Source organism: Oncorhynchus nerka, linkage group LG18 (assembly GCF_034236695.1).
Source record: "Oncorhynchus nerka isolate Pitt River linkage group LG18, Oner_Uvic_2.0, whole genome shotgun sequence".
In the NCBI taxonomy this organism is placed as follows: domain Eukaryota; kingdom Metazoa; phylum Chordata; class Actinopteri; order Salmoniformes; family Salmonidae; genus Oncorhynchus; species Oncorhynchus nerka.
In genome coordinates, this window is record NC_088413.1 from 24,755,977 (window position 1) to 24,773,800 (window position 17,824).

General features: G+C 42.4%; 1 protein-coding gene across 5 annotated transcripts in view; it reads right to left on the reverse strand.

Annotated features, from left to right (window-relative positions):
- Window positions 1-9,117: 9,117 nt before the first annotated feature.
- Window positions 9,118-17,824, reverse strand: part of coro2aa (coronin 2Aa) — a 56,430-nt gene continuing 47,723 nt past the window's right edge. For 2 of the 5 annotated variants that reach the window (XM_065003851.1, XM_065003852.1), the window contains exons 8-12: window positions 16,158-16,662; window positions 14,988-15,100; window positions 13,904-13,994; window positions 12,590-12,852; window positions 9,118-12,384 (exon numbers count right to left, since the gene is read on the reverse strand). In XM_065003851.1, coding sequence (XP_064859923.1) covers window positions 12,253-12,384; window positions 12,590-12,852; window positions 13,904-13,994; window positions 14,988-15,100; window positions 16,158-16,662 — 1,104 coding nt within the window. In that variant the 3' untranslated portion in view covers window positions 9,118-12,252. The remainder of the gene's footprint in view (window positions 12,385-12,589; window positions 12,853-13,903; window positions 13,995-14,987; window positions 15,101-16,157; window positions 16,663-17,824) is intronic. The other 3 variants (XM_065003853.1, XM_065003854.1, XM_065003855.1) reach the window with 3 other exon arrangements.

Consider the following 17,824-nt stretch of genomic DNA (forward strand, 5'->3'; position numbering starts at 1 on the left):
CAGTCTGCAAGATGACATGTTGCACCTCATCATTTTATTATTTTGAATGGGAGGGTAGGAAAAAATTGGAAGATGTGAAATCCACTTTAACCCCAGAGCTGCCATGTGTTCGCACTTCTCTTTGTATGTTTGACTTTGAGAGTTGCAAAAGAGGTTCTTGGTTCAATTCTAATTTGTTTTGCTTTGAGTGCTCCTAGAGATTTGAGGATTCTAGTGCCCTAACGCCTGTTTTAGCATGTGCAGCACCACTGAGGACTTTCACCATTTTGAAGTAGTCAACTGGGTGGGACTTTCTATGGCTTAAGGAAAGATCACATAATTCCATCCAGGTCACCAGGAGGAATCAGCCAATCAATTAGACTTGTGAGGAAACATTCCATAACTGCAGATGGTAGTAAATTGCCAACCTTAACATGGCTGTGCAGTTGAGTATGTGCCTTCAATCCATGAGGTTGTGTGTTCAAACCCCCATTTCCTGTTTTCTAGTGTATATTTAAAGATGTCAAATTTAAGAAAATAAGTATAATGAATGTAAAGGAGTCTGTGGCTCTGGAATAGGGATCTCCCCCCTAAACAAGGGATTATAAAGTTGAACCCAGCCCTGGCTCTGGAGCAGGGTTGCCTTAACACTGAGGACTGCCACAGAGCGCATCAAGGCCACTGGGAGTGGCTGCCTAACATAAGATGGCCAGAAAGTGGTGATGTTGGCCGGAAGGGTGCCATAAATGATCGAGTTCCCCCCTGTGGTGCCTGAACACTAACCAGCAGTGGATATGGGGATAAGTCCCCGGAAAAAAGTTGACACTTAGTTTTAATATGAAAAAAGCACTATTTTTAAGAACGAAGTGTCTACTTTTTTCAGGGATTTTCCACCGTAACCTCTGCTGTACTCAGGAGAGGAGACCACAGGTATTCATAACCATTTTTTAGCGTGAATGCCACCACATTGGCCTGCTTGTAAACTCAGCAAAAAAATAAACGTCCCATTTTCATGACCCTGTCTTTCAAAGATAACTTGTAAAAATCCAAATAACTTCACAGATCTTCATTGTAAAGGGTTTAAACACTGTTTCCCATGCTTGTTCAATGAACCATAGACAATTAATGAACATGCACCTGTGGAACGGACGTTAAGACACTAACAGCTTACAGTCGGTAGGCAATTAAGGTCACAGTTATGAAAACTTAGGACACTAAAGAGAACTTTCTACTGACTCTGAAAAACACCAAAAGAAAGATGCCCAGGGTCCCTGCTCATCTGCGTGAACGTGCCTTAGGCATGAGGTCTGCAGATGTGGCCAGGGCAATAAATTGCAATGTCCGTACTGTGAGATGCCTAAGACAGGGGGACAGGATTTGACAGCTGATCGTCCTCGCAGTGGCAGGCCACGTGTAACAACACCTGCACAGGATTGGTACATCCGAACATCACACCTGCGGGACATGTACAGGATGGCAACAACAACTGCCTGAGTTACACCAGGAACGCACAATCCCTCCATCGGTGCTCAGACTGTCCGCAATAGGCTGAGAGAGGCTGGACTGAGTGCTTGTAGGCCTTGTTGTAAGGCAGATCCTCACCAGACATCACTGGCAACAACGTTGCCTATGGGCACAAACCCACCTTCGTTGGACCAGATAGGACTGGCAAAAAGTGCTCTTCACTGACGAGTTGCGGTTTTGTCTCACTAGGGGTGATGGTCGGATTCTCGTTTATCGTCGAAGGAATGAGCGTTACACCGAGGCCTGTACTCTGGAGCGGGGTCAATTTGGAGGTGGAGGGTCTGTCATGGTCTGGGGTGGTGTGTCACAGCATCATCGGACTGAGCTTGTTGTCATTGCAGGCAATCTTCTCAACGCTATGCGTTACAGGGAAGACATCCTCCTCCCTCATGTGGTACCCTTCCTGCAGGCTCATCCTGACATGACCCTCCAGCATGACAATGCCACCAGCCATACTGCTCGTTCTGTGTGTGATTTCCTGCGAGACAGGTATGTCAGTGTTCTGCCATGGCCAGCGAAGAGCCCGGATCTCAATCCCATTGAGCATGCCTGGGACCTGTTGGATCGGAGGGTGAGGGCTAGGGCCATTCCCCCCAGAAATGTCCGGGAACTTACAGGTGCCTTGGTGGAAGAGTGGGGTAACATCTCACAGCAAGAACTGGCAAATCTGGTGCAGTCCATGAGGAGGAGATGCACTGCAGTACTTAATGCAGCTGGTGGCCACACCAGATACTGACTGTTACTTTTGATTTTGACCCCCCCCCTTTGTTCAGGGACACATTATTCAATTTCTGTTAGTCACATGTCTGTGGAACTTGTTCAACTTATATCTCAGTTGTTGAATCTTATTGTATTCATACAAATATTTACACATGTTAAATTTGCTGAAAAAAAATGCAGTTGACAGTGAGAGGACATTTCTTTTTTTGATGAGTTTATATGAATCTACAACCTTGTGCTCCAGGGGGACCAGCCTTTCCACAGGGTCAGATGCCCATTCACACTTCAAACTGTTCTCTGCATTCATTTGATATGAAGAAATGCCGAAATAGGGAAAAGAGGAGAGGGTGTCTGTGACATCTCCATTTTAAAGTAGTACATTTTCTTATTCTGCATTGGCTGATTGCTCCCAACTTATAGGAAACCCTAGCCAGTAGGCTACTTTAAAATGGTGGACACCATCAATGGCAATGTCCATGTTGAAACGGGTCATATCTGTAACCCAGAGGTAATCCCTGTTGCTGCCTTAGCCAATTAGAGGGATAGTAAGGGAAATGAAGGGAACACTTCCCCTACTATCGTGGGGCAGAGACATTTGTATAGTGAGTACCGTGTGTTAAAGTAGTTTAGGATGAGCTCAGATAGCGACACTAGATTCCAGGAAATACTAGGGTTTCCTCTGAGTCTCGTGAAGAAACATCATCTGGCTAATTAGAAAAGCGATCCCTCTGTTTCTCACCACTGCACTGAATACGGACCGCTCTCGCCTGCATTGGGACTCCCGCTCCAGAAGCCACACACACAAACACGAAGCACAGGCCTGCAACGTAGTAAAAGTTATTACATTACAGAGCTCTGATAGTTAAGGGGTACCCGTTTTTTAAAGGTTGCAACCGTTTTGACTGTTATTGAATGTGTATGTTTTTGCATGTATGGTGAATGACAGTGATATAGTTTTAATCTATTGGTTGACATGGTGCCATACTGACTGCTTTATGTTTACCCGTAATTGAATATCTTATACGATTTATGAATATGTCTATTTGCTGAGAGAGGCGTTGCTTTTCCATACTTAATATCATTTCTGAAATGAGAAATTTTGCTGTGTGCATTTTCTTTCCGTGTGTCTGATAACGGGTCAGGTTAAACTAAGGTTATTTGAATAGGGAATTTGTATTTGTATTTATTATGGATCCCCATTAGCTGCTGCCTAGGCAGCATGAGAACACACCGGGGGTTGAGAATACACCTGGGGTTATTTCATTTTAGTTAGACCCCAGACCACTATCAACCAGACTTCTCCCTGGTTAGGAAAATGGGTGTAACATATCCAAATGTAACACTACCCAGGAAAGGGCTGAAAATATCCCGTACTAATATATATAGCCTTAGAAATAAGGTTAATGAAATCAATAACATCAGATAACATTCATATTAGCCATTTCTTAGATAATCAATTTGATGATACAACAGTAGCAATGCAAGGATATAACATCTATAGAAGAGACAGGAATGCTTATGGGGGAGGTGTTGCTATATATATTCAGATCCATATCCCTGTAATGCTAAGAGAAGATCTTATGTCAAGTGTTATTGAAGTGTTGTGGTTGCAGGTTCACATGGCACATCTAAAGCCTTTTCTTTTGGGGTGTTGCTATAGGCCACCAAGTGCTAACAGCCAGTATCTAAATAATATGTGTGAAATGCTTGATAGTGTACAGTATGTGATGTAAACAGGTCTACTTTCTCAAGGACCTGAATATTGACTGGTTTCATCAAGCTGTCTGCTCAAGAGGAAGTTTCTCATTTTAACCAGTGCCTGTAATCTGGTTCAGGTTATTAATCAACCTACCAGGGTGTTTACAAACACTACAGGAACAAGATCATCCACATGTATTGATCACATTTGTACTAACACTGTAGAACTTTGTTGTAAAGCTGTATCCGTACCCATTGGATGCAGTGATCACAATATAGTAGCTGTATCCAGGAAAGCCAAAGTTCCAAAAGATGGGCTTAAAATAGTGTACACAGATTTTGCTGTGACTCTTATGCGGATGATGTTCAAAATATTTGTTGGTCTGGTGTGATTAATAAAGAGCATCCAGACGCTGCACTTGATGCATTTATGAAATTGCTTCTTCCAATTATTAATAAACATGCACCTGTTAAGAAACTGACTGTTAGAACTTGTTAAGGCTCCATAGGAATTAAACAACTGTATGGTTGAAAGAGATGGTGCAAAAGGAGTGGCTAATAAGTCTGGCTGCACATCTGACTAGCTGACTTACTGAAAATGGAGAAATGATGTGACTCAACTCAACAAAAGAAGAAGAAACTGTATTATGAATCCAAAATTAATGATATAAAGAATGATGGAAAAAAAACTTTGGAATACTTTAAATGAAATTATGGGCAGAAATGATTATGTTGCCAATTATTTTAATGATTACTTTATTGGCAAAGTGGGCAAACGTAAGCAGGAAATGCTGACAAAGAATCGTGAGCCATTGTATTAATGCATAAAAATTTAAAAAATGAAAGAAAAGCATTGCAAGTTAGAATTTTGTAAAGTTAGTGTGGGAGAGGTGGAAATATTATTGTTATCGATCAATAATGGCAAACCTTCTGGCATTGACAACTTAGACAGGAAGCTACTGAGGATGGTAGCTGACTCTATAGCCACTCCTATCTGTCATATCTTTAATCTGAGCCTAGAGGAAAGTCTTTGTCCTCAGGCCTGGAGGGAAGCCAAAGTCATTCCGCTACCCAAGAGTGGTAAAGCGGCCTTTACTGGTTCTAACAGCAGACCAATCAGCTAGCTGCAAGCTCTTAGCAAACTGTTGGAAAATATTGTGTTACACCAAATGCCAAATACAATGCTATTTCTCTGTAAACAAATTAACAACAGACTTTCAGCATGCTTATAGAGAAGGGCATTCAACATGTACTCATGATTGGTTGAAAGAAAGTGATCACAAGAAGATTGTGGGCGCTGTACTGTTAGATTTCAGTACAGCCTTTGATATCATTGACCATAACCTGTATTTTGAAAACGTACATTACCAGTCAAAAGTTTGGACACACCTACTCATTCAAGGGTTTTTCTTGATTTTTACTATTTTCTAACTTCTAGATTTTTATTTTATTTTTATTATTATTATTATTTTTAATCCTTTATTTAACTAGGCAAGTCAGTTAAGAACAAATTCTTATTTTCAATGACGGCCTAGGAACAGTGGGTTAACTGCCTGTTCAGGGGCAGAATGACAGATTTGTACCTTCTCAGCTCGGGGATTTGAACTTGCAACCTAATAATGAAGACATCAAAACTATGAAATAACACATATGGAATCATTTTGTAACCACCCCAAAATATTTTGATTTGTTTAACTTCTCTAGGGTAGGGGGCAGCATTTGCAATTTTGGGTGAAAAGCATGCCCAAATTAAATGGCCTGCTACTCGGGCCCAGAAGATATGATATGCATATAACTGGTAGATTTGGATAGAAACCACTCTAAAGTTTCCAAAACTGTTAAAATAGTGTCTGTGAGTATAACAGAACTGATTTGGTAGGGGAAAACCTGAGACAAATCCATTCAGGAAGTATTTTTGGGGTGGATTTTGTAGTTTTCTATTCAATGCCATTACAGTACCCATTGACTTAGGATTCAATTTGCAGTTCCTATGCCTTCCACTAGATGTCAACAGTCTTTAGAAATGGTTTCAGTATTCTTATATATTGTATTCTTATAAATGAGGGAGTAAGACCAGTTTGAATGAGTGGACCCTGACGTGTCACAGAGCTTTTTCATGCGCAATCCCGAGAGAGTGCATTTCTTGTTTACCTTTTAAATTGACAACGTTATTGTCCGGTTTAAATATTATAGATCATTTAGGCTAAAAACAACCTGAGGATTGAATATGAACATCGTTTGACATGTTTCTATGAACTTTATGGATACAATTTGGATTTTTTTTGTCTGCCTGTTTTGACGGCGTTTGAGCCTGTGGATTATTGAAGAAAACGCGCAAACAAAACTGAGGTTTTTGGATATAAAGAGACTTTATAGAACAAAAGGAACATTTGTTGAGTAAATGAATGTCTTCTGAGTGCAACCATATGAAGATCATCAAAGGTAAGGGATTCATTTTATCTCTATTTCTGAGTTTTGTAACACTTCTGCTTGGCTGGTTACTGTTTGTAATAATTTGTCAACTGGGCTATGTTCTCAAATAATCATAAGGTATGCTTTCGCCATAAAGCATTAAAAAAAATCTGACACCATGGTTGGATTCACAAGAAGTTCATCTTTAAACCTATGTAAAATATGTTTCATAATGAGTATTTCTGTATTTGAATTTTGCGCTCTGCAATCTCACTGGATGTTGGCCAGATGGTACGCTAGCGTCCCACATACCCTAGAGAGGTTTTAACACCTTTTTGGTTACTATATTATTACATTTATGTTATTTCATAGTTTTGATGTCTTCACTAATGTTCCACAATGAAGAAAATAAAGAAAAACCCTGGAATGAGTAGGTGTGTCCAAACTTGGCACTGTATGTGTTATGGCTTTTCAACCTCTGCCATATCGTGGATTCAGAGCTATCTAATATAACTCAGAGGGTTTTCTTTAATGGAAACATCTCTAATGTCAAACATGTAAAGTGTGGTGTACTGCAGGACAGCTCTCTAGACCCTCTACTCTTTCTATTTTTACCAATGACCTGCTACTGGCATTAAACAAAGCATATGTGTCCATGTATGCTGATGATTCAACCCTATGCTCATCAGCAACCACAGCTAATGAAGTCACTGCAACCCTTTTCAAAGAGTTGCAGTCTGTTTTGGAATGGGTGGCCAGTAATAAACTAGTCCTGAACATCTCTAAAACTAAGAGCATTATATTTGGTACAAATCATTCCCTACATTCTAGACCTCAGCTGAATCTGGGAATGAATGGCTGTTGAACAAGTTGAGACTAAATTACTTGGATGTTACCTTAGATTGTAAACTGTCATGGTCAAAACATATAGATTCAATGGTTGTAAAGATGGGGAGAGGTCTGTCCGTAATAAAGAGATGCTCTGCTTTTTTGACAACACATTTCACAAAGCAAGTCCTGCAGGCTCTCGTTTAGTCTTATCTTGATTATTTTCCAGTCATATGGTCAAGTGCTGCAAATAAATTCCTAGTTAAGCTGCAGCTGGCCCAGAACAGAGCAGCACGTCTTGCTCTTCATTGTAATCAGAGGGCTAATATTAATACTATGCATGCCAGTCTCTCTTGGTTAAGAGTTAAGGAAATACTTACTGCTTCACTTCTTGTTTTTATAAGAAACATTAATGTGTTGTAAATTCCAATTTGCATAGTCAACTTACACACACTTACCCCACCAGACATGCCACCAGGGGTCTTTTCACAGTCCCCAGGTCCAGAACAAATTCAAGGAAATGTACAGTATTATACACAGCCTTGAGTGCATGGAACTCCCTTCCATCTTGTATAGAGTAAGTGAACAGAAAACCTGGTTTAAAAAAACAAAAGCAACACCTCATGGCACAACACCTCTCCCCCATGTAACCTACTCGTTATGTGTATGTACTAACATGTATGTACACACACACACACACACACTGCATGTTAATGTATGTAAATTGTCAAGTATCTTGTCTGTAATGTCTTTTTCGTTATGTGCCGGACCCCAGTAAGACTAGATGTCGCCATTGGCGTTAGCTAATGGGGATCCTAATAAATCAAATCAAATAATGTGTCCCCTATTAATCTCTATAGTTTGTCCCCACAACTTCCTGAATGCAAGGCCCTCCCCTTCCTCATAAAAGATTATGGATATACAGGGTGCTTCCCGAGTGGCGCAGTGGTCTAAGACACTGCATCGCTAGCTGTGCTACTAGAGATTCTGGGTTTGAGTCCAGGCTCTGTCCCAGCCGGCCGCGACCAGGAGACCCATGGGGCGGCACACAATTGGCCCAGCGTCGTCCGGGTTAGGGGAGGGTTTGGCCGGGAGGGATGTCCTTGTCCCATCGTGCACTAGCGACTCCTGTGGTGGTCCAGGTGCAGAGCACGCTGACACGGGTCACCAGGTGTACAGTGTTTCGTCCGACACTGGCTGGCTTTCGGGTTAAGTGGGCATTGCATCAAGAAGCGTTTCGGAAGAAAGGCACGGCTCTCGGCCTTCGCCTCTGACTGTAACTACCAATTGGGGAGAAAAAGGGGTACCATTTTTTTTAAAGAGTATGGACAAGATAGTTGTCTGTCCGCCCTAACAATGGGAGTCTTCGTCCACAAAGCTGGGGTGTCTAGCTCCCGGTGGGGTGTCTAGCTCCCGCCTATCCTTTCTTTGGATTGGTAGATACATCTCATTATGTTGACGTCAACCACCTGTATTCAATGGAGAAAGATGCTATGCTACTAGCCTCATGCCATGAATGTGCATAGCCATCTCGAGACAACACCGATATAAAGTAGCCGGGATGTCACGCGTCTTACTTATATCAGTACACTTGCAACCATCTAAGCATTACGAAAACGTATTTTAAAACAAACATAGCAAATAAGCCATTCATTGTTTTATTGACAAAATGTGACACTTTCTCATTGACCTCCATACAAAAACTCCTTGGTGTGCTAAACAACAACAAAAAATGCCACCTGCTGGAGGGAGTCAGATTTTCCGGTAGTTGGATCTCCCTCTTCCTCTTTGTCATAATGCACCTGAACCATAGAGATAGATGGAGGACTAGTGTACACAAGCCTGTTTTAGCATGGGAAGTGCCATTGAGGACTTTCACAATTTTGAAGTAGTCAACTGGGCGGGACTTCAAATGTGTATCAAAAGACTTGGAAAAAAGACGTAAATTATCCAAAGTAATGTTTTCACCTATTTTTTTATTCTCTACACCTGATGTAGTTCTTGATATATATAAAAACAATATTAAACATAACAGGAACAAAATTAGAATCATTTCATAAATTGTTTTAAATTGAGTTGTGTGAACACTAATAATAATATTCGTTCTGAAAGACATCATAATACCTATACAAAAGAAAACTAAAATTGCAGCTTGATTCTTAGGCACAGTAAGGCTCAGTCATGATATTGCCCAGCAGAAACCCTCCATTTTCAAATTATTTATACAGATGTCCTTGTTTCCAATGAGCAAGATAATGCTAGTGATCGTAGTGTATTTCCCTCAAACTACTGCTATTTCTACTGCTAAAATATTGCTTCTGTAAAAATGTAAATGGGACACACACACAGTTTGGGGATTTAAAATGCCATCAAGTCCCTGGAATGGACTTTGTGATTTGGTCTTGACCGTATCTTTTCTGAAGAAAAATTGGATACAGTAGTCGGTGAAGTCTACAATACTTAAAGAGGCCCAAGCACCAAAGTAGTAGTACAGGGATGTGATTGCCAGATATCTAGCCATTGTAGTTGGCAGTAAATGCAAAAGGTCTACAAAAGACCGAGAGACTTATTGCTAAAGTACACATGCCAAGCTAGCTAGACAAGATAGACTACATGCACTCCACAATGACCATCTGGATTACAATAACAGTCGCTTTTCGGATTGTTTCTGAGACTGTCTTCCCTAAGGTGCCATTAGCTAAGTAGTGACTCCATTCAGTCAAGTACCATTTAGAAATATTACCCTTCAAATGGCAATACTCTGACTGAGCTACATTGGCCTACATACAATAGCATTTATGAGCTGACAAATAAGGCTAAAACCAAACACATTGCAGGTGCCCTGGCCCACTTAGTGCAATATTATCCAAGCATATGCAGTTACATGTTAATGTTTTATTAATAAATCTATACTAGCGGTGACAATGGTTGGCTTGCCCTCATGCTGCTCTTTGACCACGGTTCTCTATGGGAATAGGGGATGTCTTCTCTAGATGCCTCCTCACAAGTGTTGAATAGCTCACAATTATATTTTGGCGTATGTGTGCCGTGCTTGTGTAAAATGTCGATATTCGATATACAGTCAAACGTTGGCCTCTTGCTTTTCTTTGGACAGGGGCAGTGGGTCTCTGATTGTCTAACTAACATATTATGATGCACAATTACAGAGCAGTTCCAATCCCATTTCTTGCCATAGTATTTCCATTTCAAAATATTATGAACCACCAAGTAAGTACTTGCAGAGGAGGCTGGCGGGAGGAGCTATAGGAGGATGGGCTCATTGTGATGGCTGGAATGGAATAAATGGAATGATATCAAACACATGTTTGACTCTGTTACATTCATTCCATTCCAGCCATTAAAATGAGCATGTCCTCCTACAGATCCTCCAACCAGCCTCCTCTGTAGTGCATCACAAACGCAATGGACATCATATCAAAAACAAAGGCTTAGTGTTATCCTGAACAAATGAGCCTGCTCCAAACACATATATTCCCTTTTACAGTTTCCTCTGTTGTTTTCAAGAGACAACCCAATCACTTGGGTCAGCACTTACAAATTAACAACACAGTTATCAAGTTCCCTGTTAAGTCATATATTACACAATGGCTTTTTGAGGTTCATTCAATCCCTTTTTTAAAACAATCATTCCTACTTTTACACAGTGGCTTCGGACCAATGAAAACGGATGGACCAGCACCAAACAGTAAAACTTTGTGTGCCCTACCAACCCACTCCCTACATGATGTGGTGTATGTGTTATCTGATAGTGTTAGACATACTCAATGGTGTGCCTGAAGCATGGCTGTGACCACTGGTGTGAAAACATGCCTCTGTAATTGGTCATCATTCCATACTACCTTTTTTTTGTCAACAAATTAAAAAAAACAGAATAAATAAATGCAATTTTAAAAACGACAAGTGAGATTCCCTGTGCTGCTTTCGGGAAAAATAAATGGTGTATTTAAAAGCTGCTGGGAAACGATGGTTCTTTCAGTTGATTGATCTTTCACCAGTTTACCAGTCATTAAAACAAAACGCAGCTTCATTAAAGTTGGACTCAGTGAAATGACGTTGCCACGAGCAGCACCGCAGATATTGTGACGAGTGAGATGCAAGACTTCGTTCTCACAGTCACACACTGTATCTGCGCATGTGCACGGGTACGCTTCACGCTGTTCACACAGCGGTAGCGGGACAAAATAAAGCGGTGAAGTTTCGCCTCGCGCTTCAACGCCCTTAGTTGTTGTGGAAATTGACCCACTATGTTTACTTTCTGCATCTACGTCATATCGCTGAGTCTACCTTTAAATGCAAAAGACCCAAATTGACTCAATATATACAAAATTACAGCATGTCTCTTTCCCCCTCTCTCTCTCACCCACACATATACTCTGTCATTCTAGATGTAGACACCACCGCAGACATCTCCACCAGCATCCATCCGTGTACAGTTGTTTAAATATGCAAAATCACAAAGCATAGGAAATCAATTCAGTGTATCTTACAATCATGTGTGACATCTGCTCCCATCCGGACAACATTCAAATATAACCAGCAGACAACCACAGCATCTTTTAAAGACAGGCACATACATCTTATTTTCATTCGTTTTCAAATAAAAAGGGCATAAACATGTTGTTTTTTTACCACAAAAACAAAACTAAAATACATGAAACTTGCATAGCTCTGAAGTGTACAAAAGGAAAAAGGAAAAGTGACTTTGGGGAGAGGAGCAGGGAGAGGGACAAGCGGCTTACATGTATGTTGATGCAGTAGCATTAAAATATGATACATATTGAGGAGTGACTGAGAGTCTATTGGTGTATGTACATATATGGGGGACATGAGAAGCCCTGGTGAGGCTTTGACCCATCCACAGAGACAGATAGTGTTCTGCGATGAGACAGCGAGGCCCCTGGGAAGGGCCCTTGTCTTTAGGGTAAGGAAGGTGGGGGTCGAGGGGTTAGAGGGGTGTTAATTACAGTGAGACCCCCAGGGTGAGAGAGCGGGGGAGGGGGTGGTCAGAGAGTAATCCAGGGAGAGGTGAGGATGGCTTGGTACGACGGAGGGGGCAAGAGGAGCCTCTTCTCAGTGCGAGTCCTGGGAATTCCTCACGTTGTTGATCTCCAGCTCCAGCTGCTTGATGCGTACGTCCCTCTGGTTGAGCATCTCCCGCAGACGCCGGATCTCCTCCTGCTGCTTGTGGAACTTCAGACGCAGCTGCACACCCAACACACACACGGAACACACATTGAGAAAGAATGTTGGTGAGTGCAAGACTAGGGCCAGCATATTTTCTGACCCTATATAGTCACCTACAAAACTCCTACCCATGATGGGATAGGATACAGTCAGTTCAGCCTCCATAGACTAAACCTTCCCCAGCCCACGGTAGAATGGTATACAGCCAAGCTGGGTAACTCACATCGAAACCGCCCCATACCTCGTTCTCTGTTTTGGGAGGCGAGCAGAGCGTGGGGTCCTGTCCGTTGCTGACAGACGTCTTACTCCTGCACTCCTTGTTGCCAAGCTGGTCCTGGATGTACGCCAGCTGCAGTTGGCCTGGTCGGCTCTGGGACCTCCGAGTGCCCAGGGAGTTGCCCAGCCCCTTACTGCCCAGGCCGGAGCTCAGCTCCGGGTAGGAGTCCGGTACTCGACTCCCAGGCTTCAGAGACTGAAGCACCGGGCCTAGTGGAGGTGGAAGGTGAGAGAGCAAACATGATGTTAATGTAATGATTACCTTCTTAATGTCTCACATATGGTTGGTTGATGATAACACAACACAATGCTATCATTGTCGAGATTTCTTTGAAGGTCAACACATATATATATTCTTTTACATCAGAACATTTGAATTACGAACACAATTTATAACCAAATCAAGGTTCAAAGACATGATAGTGGACGATGGAATATAAACTCTACAGGGTCTTCTTTGCACAGGACATTGCAGGGTAGTATATATTGTATGAATGGTGCATAATTGGCAACTTTCTGGCCATTCACATGACAAATGAGAATATCACATCTCGTAGAGGAGCAAATAGGATGCAGCTGAGGCTTTTAGGCAGACATGGGTTCAAACACTATTTGAAATACTTCAACTGGGCTAAATTGAGTTTGCCACGGGCAATGGAACCAATAGAATAGTATCAAAACTGCAAACCCCGCCCATCTGGTACTCCAGGCAGGCTAAAGCAAAATGCTCCATATTTTTGAAAGATTTTAAATAATATTTGAACCCAGGTCTGCATCTACTGTAGGTAAACAGATTTCATGGTCAGCTAAAGGGACATCTTGATCCTCCTTTGACCTTTTCACTGTAGGGGGCAGCAAATGGAATCCATGTTATCTCAAACAGAGAACTAATAATCAGCATTAGGCCCTATTAGGACCTTGGATTGAGAGACAGCAATGTGACCTTGCTGTAAATGAAAGAGCCTGCATGTCTGATGGCTGACCCCTTACACTGATAATCCGTATTCTGATCATATTGAAATACACAATACACTTTTTGATACATGATGTATAAATATCCCTTGAATATACATATATTACTGATAATGTACAAATCCCTTTTGAATACAGTTCTTCGTTTCCTCAGTGTAGCCAGCTACTTGTGCTTTTCTATTGCAGTTTCCCCATTGCATAATTCATGTTATTAAACTATGGAGAAACAGCATACGATAACCCTGCCTATCCCCACGACCACCCTCTCTCTGTGGTGGTGACCTCTGACCTTTGTCAATGCCGCTAAGCCACTCCTCGGCCGACATGGCGGCCGCGCTCGATGCCGTCATGGGGTAGATGTCATCCTGGTACGACTCCGACTACAGGGGATGAAAATGCACACAGTTGATGCCGAGTTTGTCATGTTTTCACTACATTGCAATAAAGCATTTGGATCAGTAGATTGTGACTACATTGTGTTCTAGTGCTCAGTAGATTGTGACTACATTGTGTTCTAGTGCTCAGTAGATTGTGACTACATTGTGCTCTAGTGCTCAGTAGATTGTGACTACATTGTGTTCTAGTGCTCAGTAGATTGTGATTACATTGTGCTCTAGTGCTCAGTAGATTGTGACTACATTGTGCTCTAGTGCTCAGTAGATTGTGACTACATTGTGTTCTAGTGCTCAATAGATTGTGACTACATTGTGTTCTAGTGCCCAGTAGATTGTGACTACATTGTGCTCTAGTGCTCAGTAGATTGTGACTACATTGTGTTCTAGTGCTCAGTAGATTGTGACTACATTGTGCTCTAGTGCCCAGTAGATTGTGACTACATTGTGCTCTAGTGCCCAGTGGATTGTGACTACATTGTGTTCTAGTGCTCAGTAGATTGTGACTACATTGTGTTCTAGTGCTCAGTAGATTGTGACTACATTGTGCTCTAGTGCCCAGTAGATTGTGACTACATTGTGCTCTAGTGCTCAGTAGATTGTGACTACATTGTGCTCTAGTGCTCAGTAGATTGTGACTACATTGTGCTCTAGTGCTCAGTAGATTGTGACTACATTGTGTTCTAGTGCTCAGTAGATTGTGACTACATTGTGCTCTAGTGCTCAGTAGATTGTGACTACATTGTGCTCTAGTGCTCAGTGGATTGTGACTACATTGTGTTCTAGTGCTCAGTAGATTGTGACTACATTGTGTTCTAGTGCTCAGTAGATTGTGACTACATTGTGTTCTAGTGCTCAGTAGATTGTGACTACATTGTGTTCTAGTGCTCAGTAGATTGTGACTACATTGTGTTCTAGTGCCCAGTAGATTGTTATCCTAGATGTTCTGGTCGCCTGTGTTGGTGTGTCAGGGGTTCTTACCCTGCGAGGTACGATCATGGAGAGGGGTTCGATGAGGGCCTTGATCGTCACCAGTTTGTAGAACCTGAACACCTCACAGGAGCTCACGTCCAGGCCTCTCTTTGGCATGATACCTGAGGGTGGAGGGACACACACACAGGAAGTTAGTAGCACTGCCTGTTTCTGACACCTTGACCAAACCAGCCCCACGTGTGTGCTTGTTGTCTACCCCACCAGATGTGTTCATGACACAAAGGTTAAAATACCAAAACCAATATTGATTTGGGGACAGGTCGAAACACACATGAAACATTCATGGACATTTAGCTAGCTTGTTTTTGGTAACTATTTTGTCCTGCGAGATAAACATTTGGGTTATTATTATACCTGAAATGCATATGGCCCTCTTTTTAGCTGGATCTTTGTAGAATGTGGACCCATCTCCACTCCAACAATTCATTCACAAATAAAAGGGGAAACCAAGTTCGTATTCTTTGATTAGCCCCTCCTCGTTCATCTTTCAATCCCCACGTGGGTTAGTATGCTCATGAAAAGCAATGAGTAGATGGGAGAGGCGGGACTTGTAGTGCGTCAAGCGTCTCAAATAGAACCACGTAGAGCCTGGCTACGCAGACGCCCGTTGATGCCGCGAGCAGTTTGGATGAAATGATTGAATAACATCTATGTGTACGTTTATTTAGCAACCCTCGCCCATGCAACGTGGCCTGTCTAGTCAGCATCAGACACACACTCCTATCTCAATCACGGTTTCATTGTTTGATACTGTCCATGTCCGCTGAGTTTGTTGATTCTAAGTCTTGCCAACAAGGGACTGCAACTTGACTTTGCGTCCTATTCAAGCCCTTCAACGGTGAGTAAGTTGGTCAACTCCAGAGACAGAGGATAAGAGCATTCTCTAAATGAATCAAATGTCAAATGTAACTAGTGCTGCTGTTCCACCACTATGAACCCTAGTGCTTCTGTTGTTCCTGCTGATGGTAGTATTATTCATGTCGTAAGTCATTGTCATCATAACACATGACTGAAAGCCTTGGAATCACCTTTTTGGCTAGTCAAATCAACTGGGTCATTTGCACATCTGGTTTGGTTGCAGGTGCACACAGTGTGTGTGTGTGTGTGTGTGTCTGTGTGTGTGTGTGTGTGTGTGCGTGCGCATGTGCGTGTGCTTACCCATTCCTTTCTGAGGAGTGTGTGAGCGGTACTCTGTGAGGAAGTGCATGTAGGGCTTCTCTGAGCTGATCTCATAGTACCGGATATTACCATCACCCTGAAAGAGGCAGAGAGAGATGGAGAGAGAGACATAGAGAGAAAGAGATGGGGAGAGAGAGAGACAGAGAGAGATGGGGAGAGAGAGAGAGACAGAGAGAAGGAGATGGGAAGAGAGAGAGAGAGAGACAGAGAGAGATGGGGAGAGAAAGAGATGGGGAGAGAGAGAGAGACAGAGAGAAAGAGATGGGGAGAGAGAGACATAGAGAGAAAGAGATGGGGAGAGAGAGAGATGGAGGGAGAGAGAAAGAGATGGGAGAGAGAGAGGTGGAGAGAGACAGAGAGAAAGAGATGGGGAGAGATGGAGAGAGAGGTGGAGAGAGACAGAGAGAAAGAGATGGGGAGAGATGGAGAGAGAGACAGAGAGAAAGAGATGGGGAGAGAGAAAAAGATGGGGAGAGAGAGAGAGCTGGCGAGAGAGAGAGACAGAGAGAGACATACCGAGAAAGAGATGGGGAGAGAGAGAGACAGAGAGAAAGAGATGAGGAGAGAGAGAAGAGAAACAGAGAGACAGTGAGAAAGATATGGGGAGAGAGAGAGAGAGAGACAGAGAGAAAGAGATGGTGAGAGAGAGAGATGGAGAGAGAGACATAGAGAGAAACAGATGGGGAGAGAGAGACAGAGAAAGAGATGGGGAGAGAGAGAGAGATGGAGAGAGAGACAGAGAGAGAGAGATGAGAGAGAGACAGAGATGGGGAGAGAGAGAGAGATGGAGAGAGAGAGATGGGGAGACAGAGAGATAGAGAGAGACAGAGAGAAAGAGATGGGGAGAGAGATGGAGAGAGAGACAGAGAGAAAGAGATGGGGAGAGAGAGAGACAGAGAGAAAGAGATGGGGAGAGAGAGAGATGGAGAGAGACATAGAGAGAAAGAGATGGGGAGAGAGAGACAGAGAGAAAGAGATGGGGAGAGAGAGAGATGGAGAGAGAGACTTAGAGAGAAAAATATGGGGAGAGAGAGAGATGTGAGGTGTGAGAGAAAGAGAGAGAGATGGAGAGAGACTTAGAGAGAAAAATATGGGGAGAGAGAGAGATGTGAGGTGTGAGAGAAAGAGAGAGAGAAAGCAGAGGTCACGATCAGATCAGCATTTTCTTTAAAAAAATAGATTTAGAGTTAGGTCAACTTGGATTTTTTGTCAGGAACACATACAGGATGCTACCCTCTACAACATAACCCTCACTTCAAATCAAAACTTAAAACCTACAACCTGATTTTGGACGGAATTACGGAATCACCTGGAAGGCTCACAACTACCAAGGATTATTATTCTACACAGCAAATTCTCTGGAAAACAACAGAAACCTGAAAACACCACCCAACCTGGAACTGAGTGAGTAATATTTAGTTTGAAACTATATTCTATTTCCAAAAGCCAAGAAGAAAAATACACAAAATTACTTTATAAGGACTGAATGCTAACATAATTCTGCCAAGCTTGATACAGCTTCAACTAGCAGTGGCATGTCAAGTGAGAGGTAACAAAGCCCATTAGACCAACAATGGCAGGAGAGTCAAACAGTCTACTCCAACCAAATGGAGAGGCCTGAGAAGCTCCCTCCCGCTGTTCAGAGG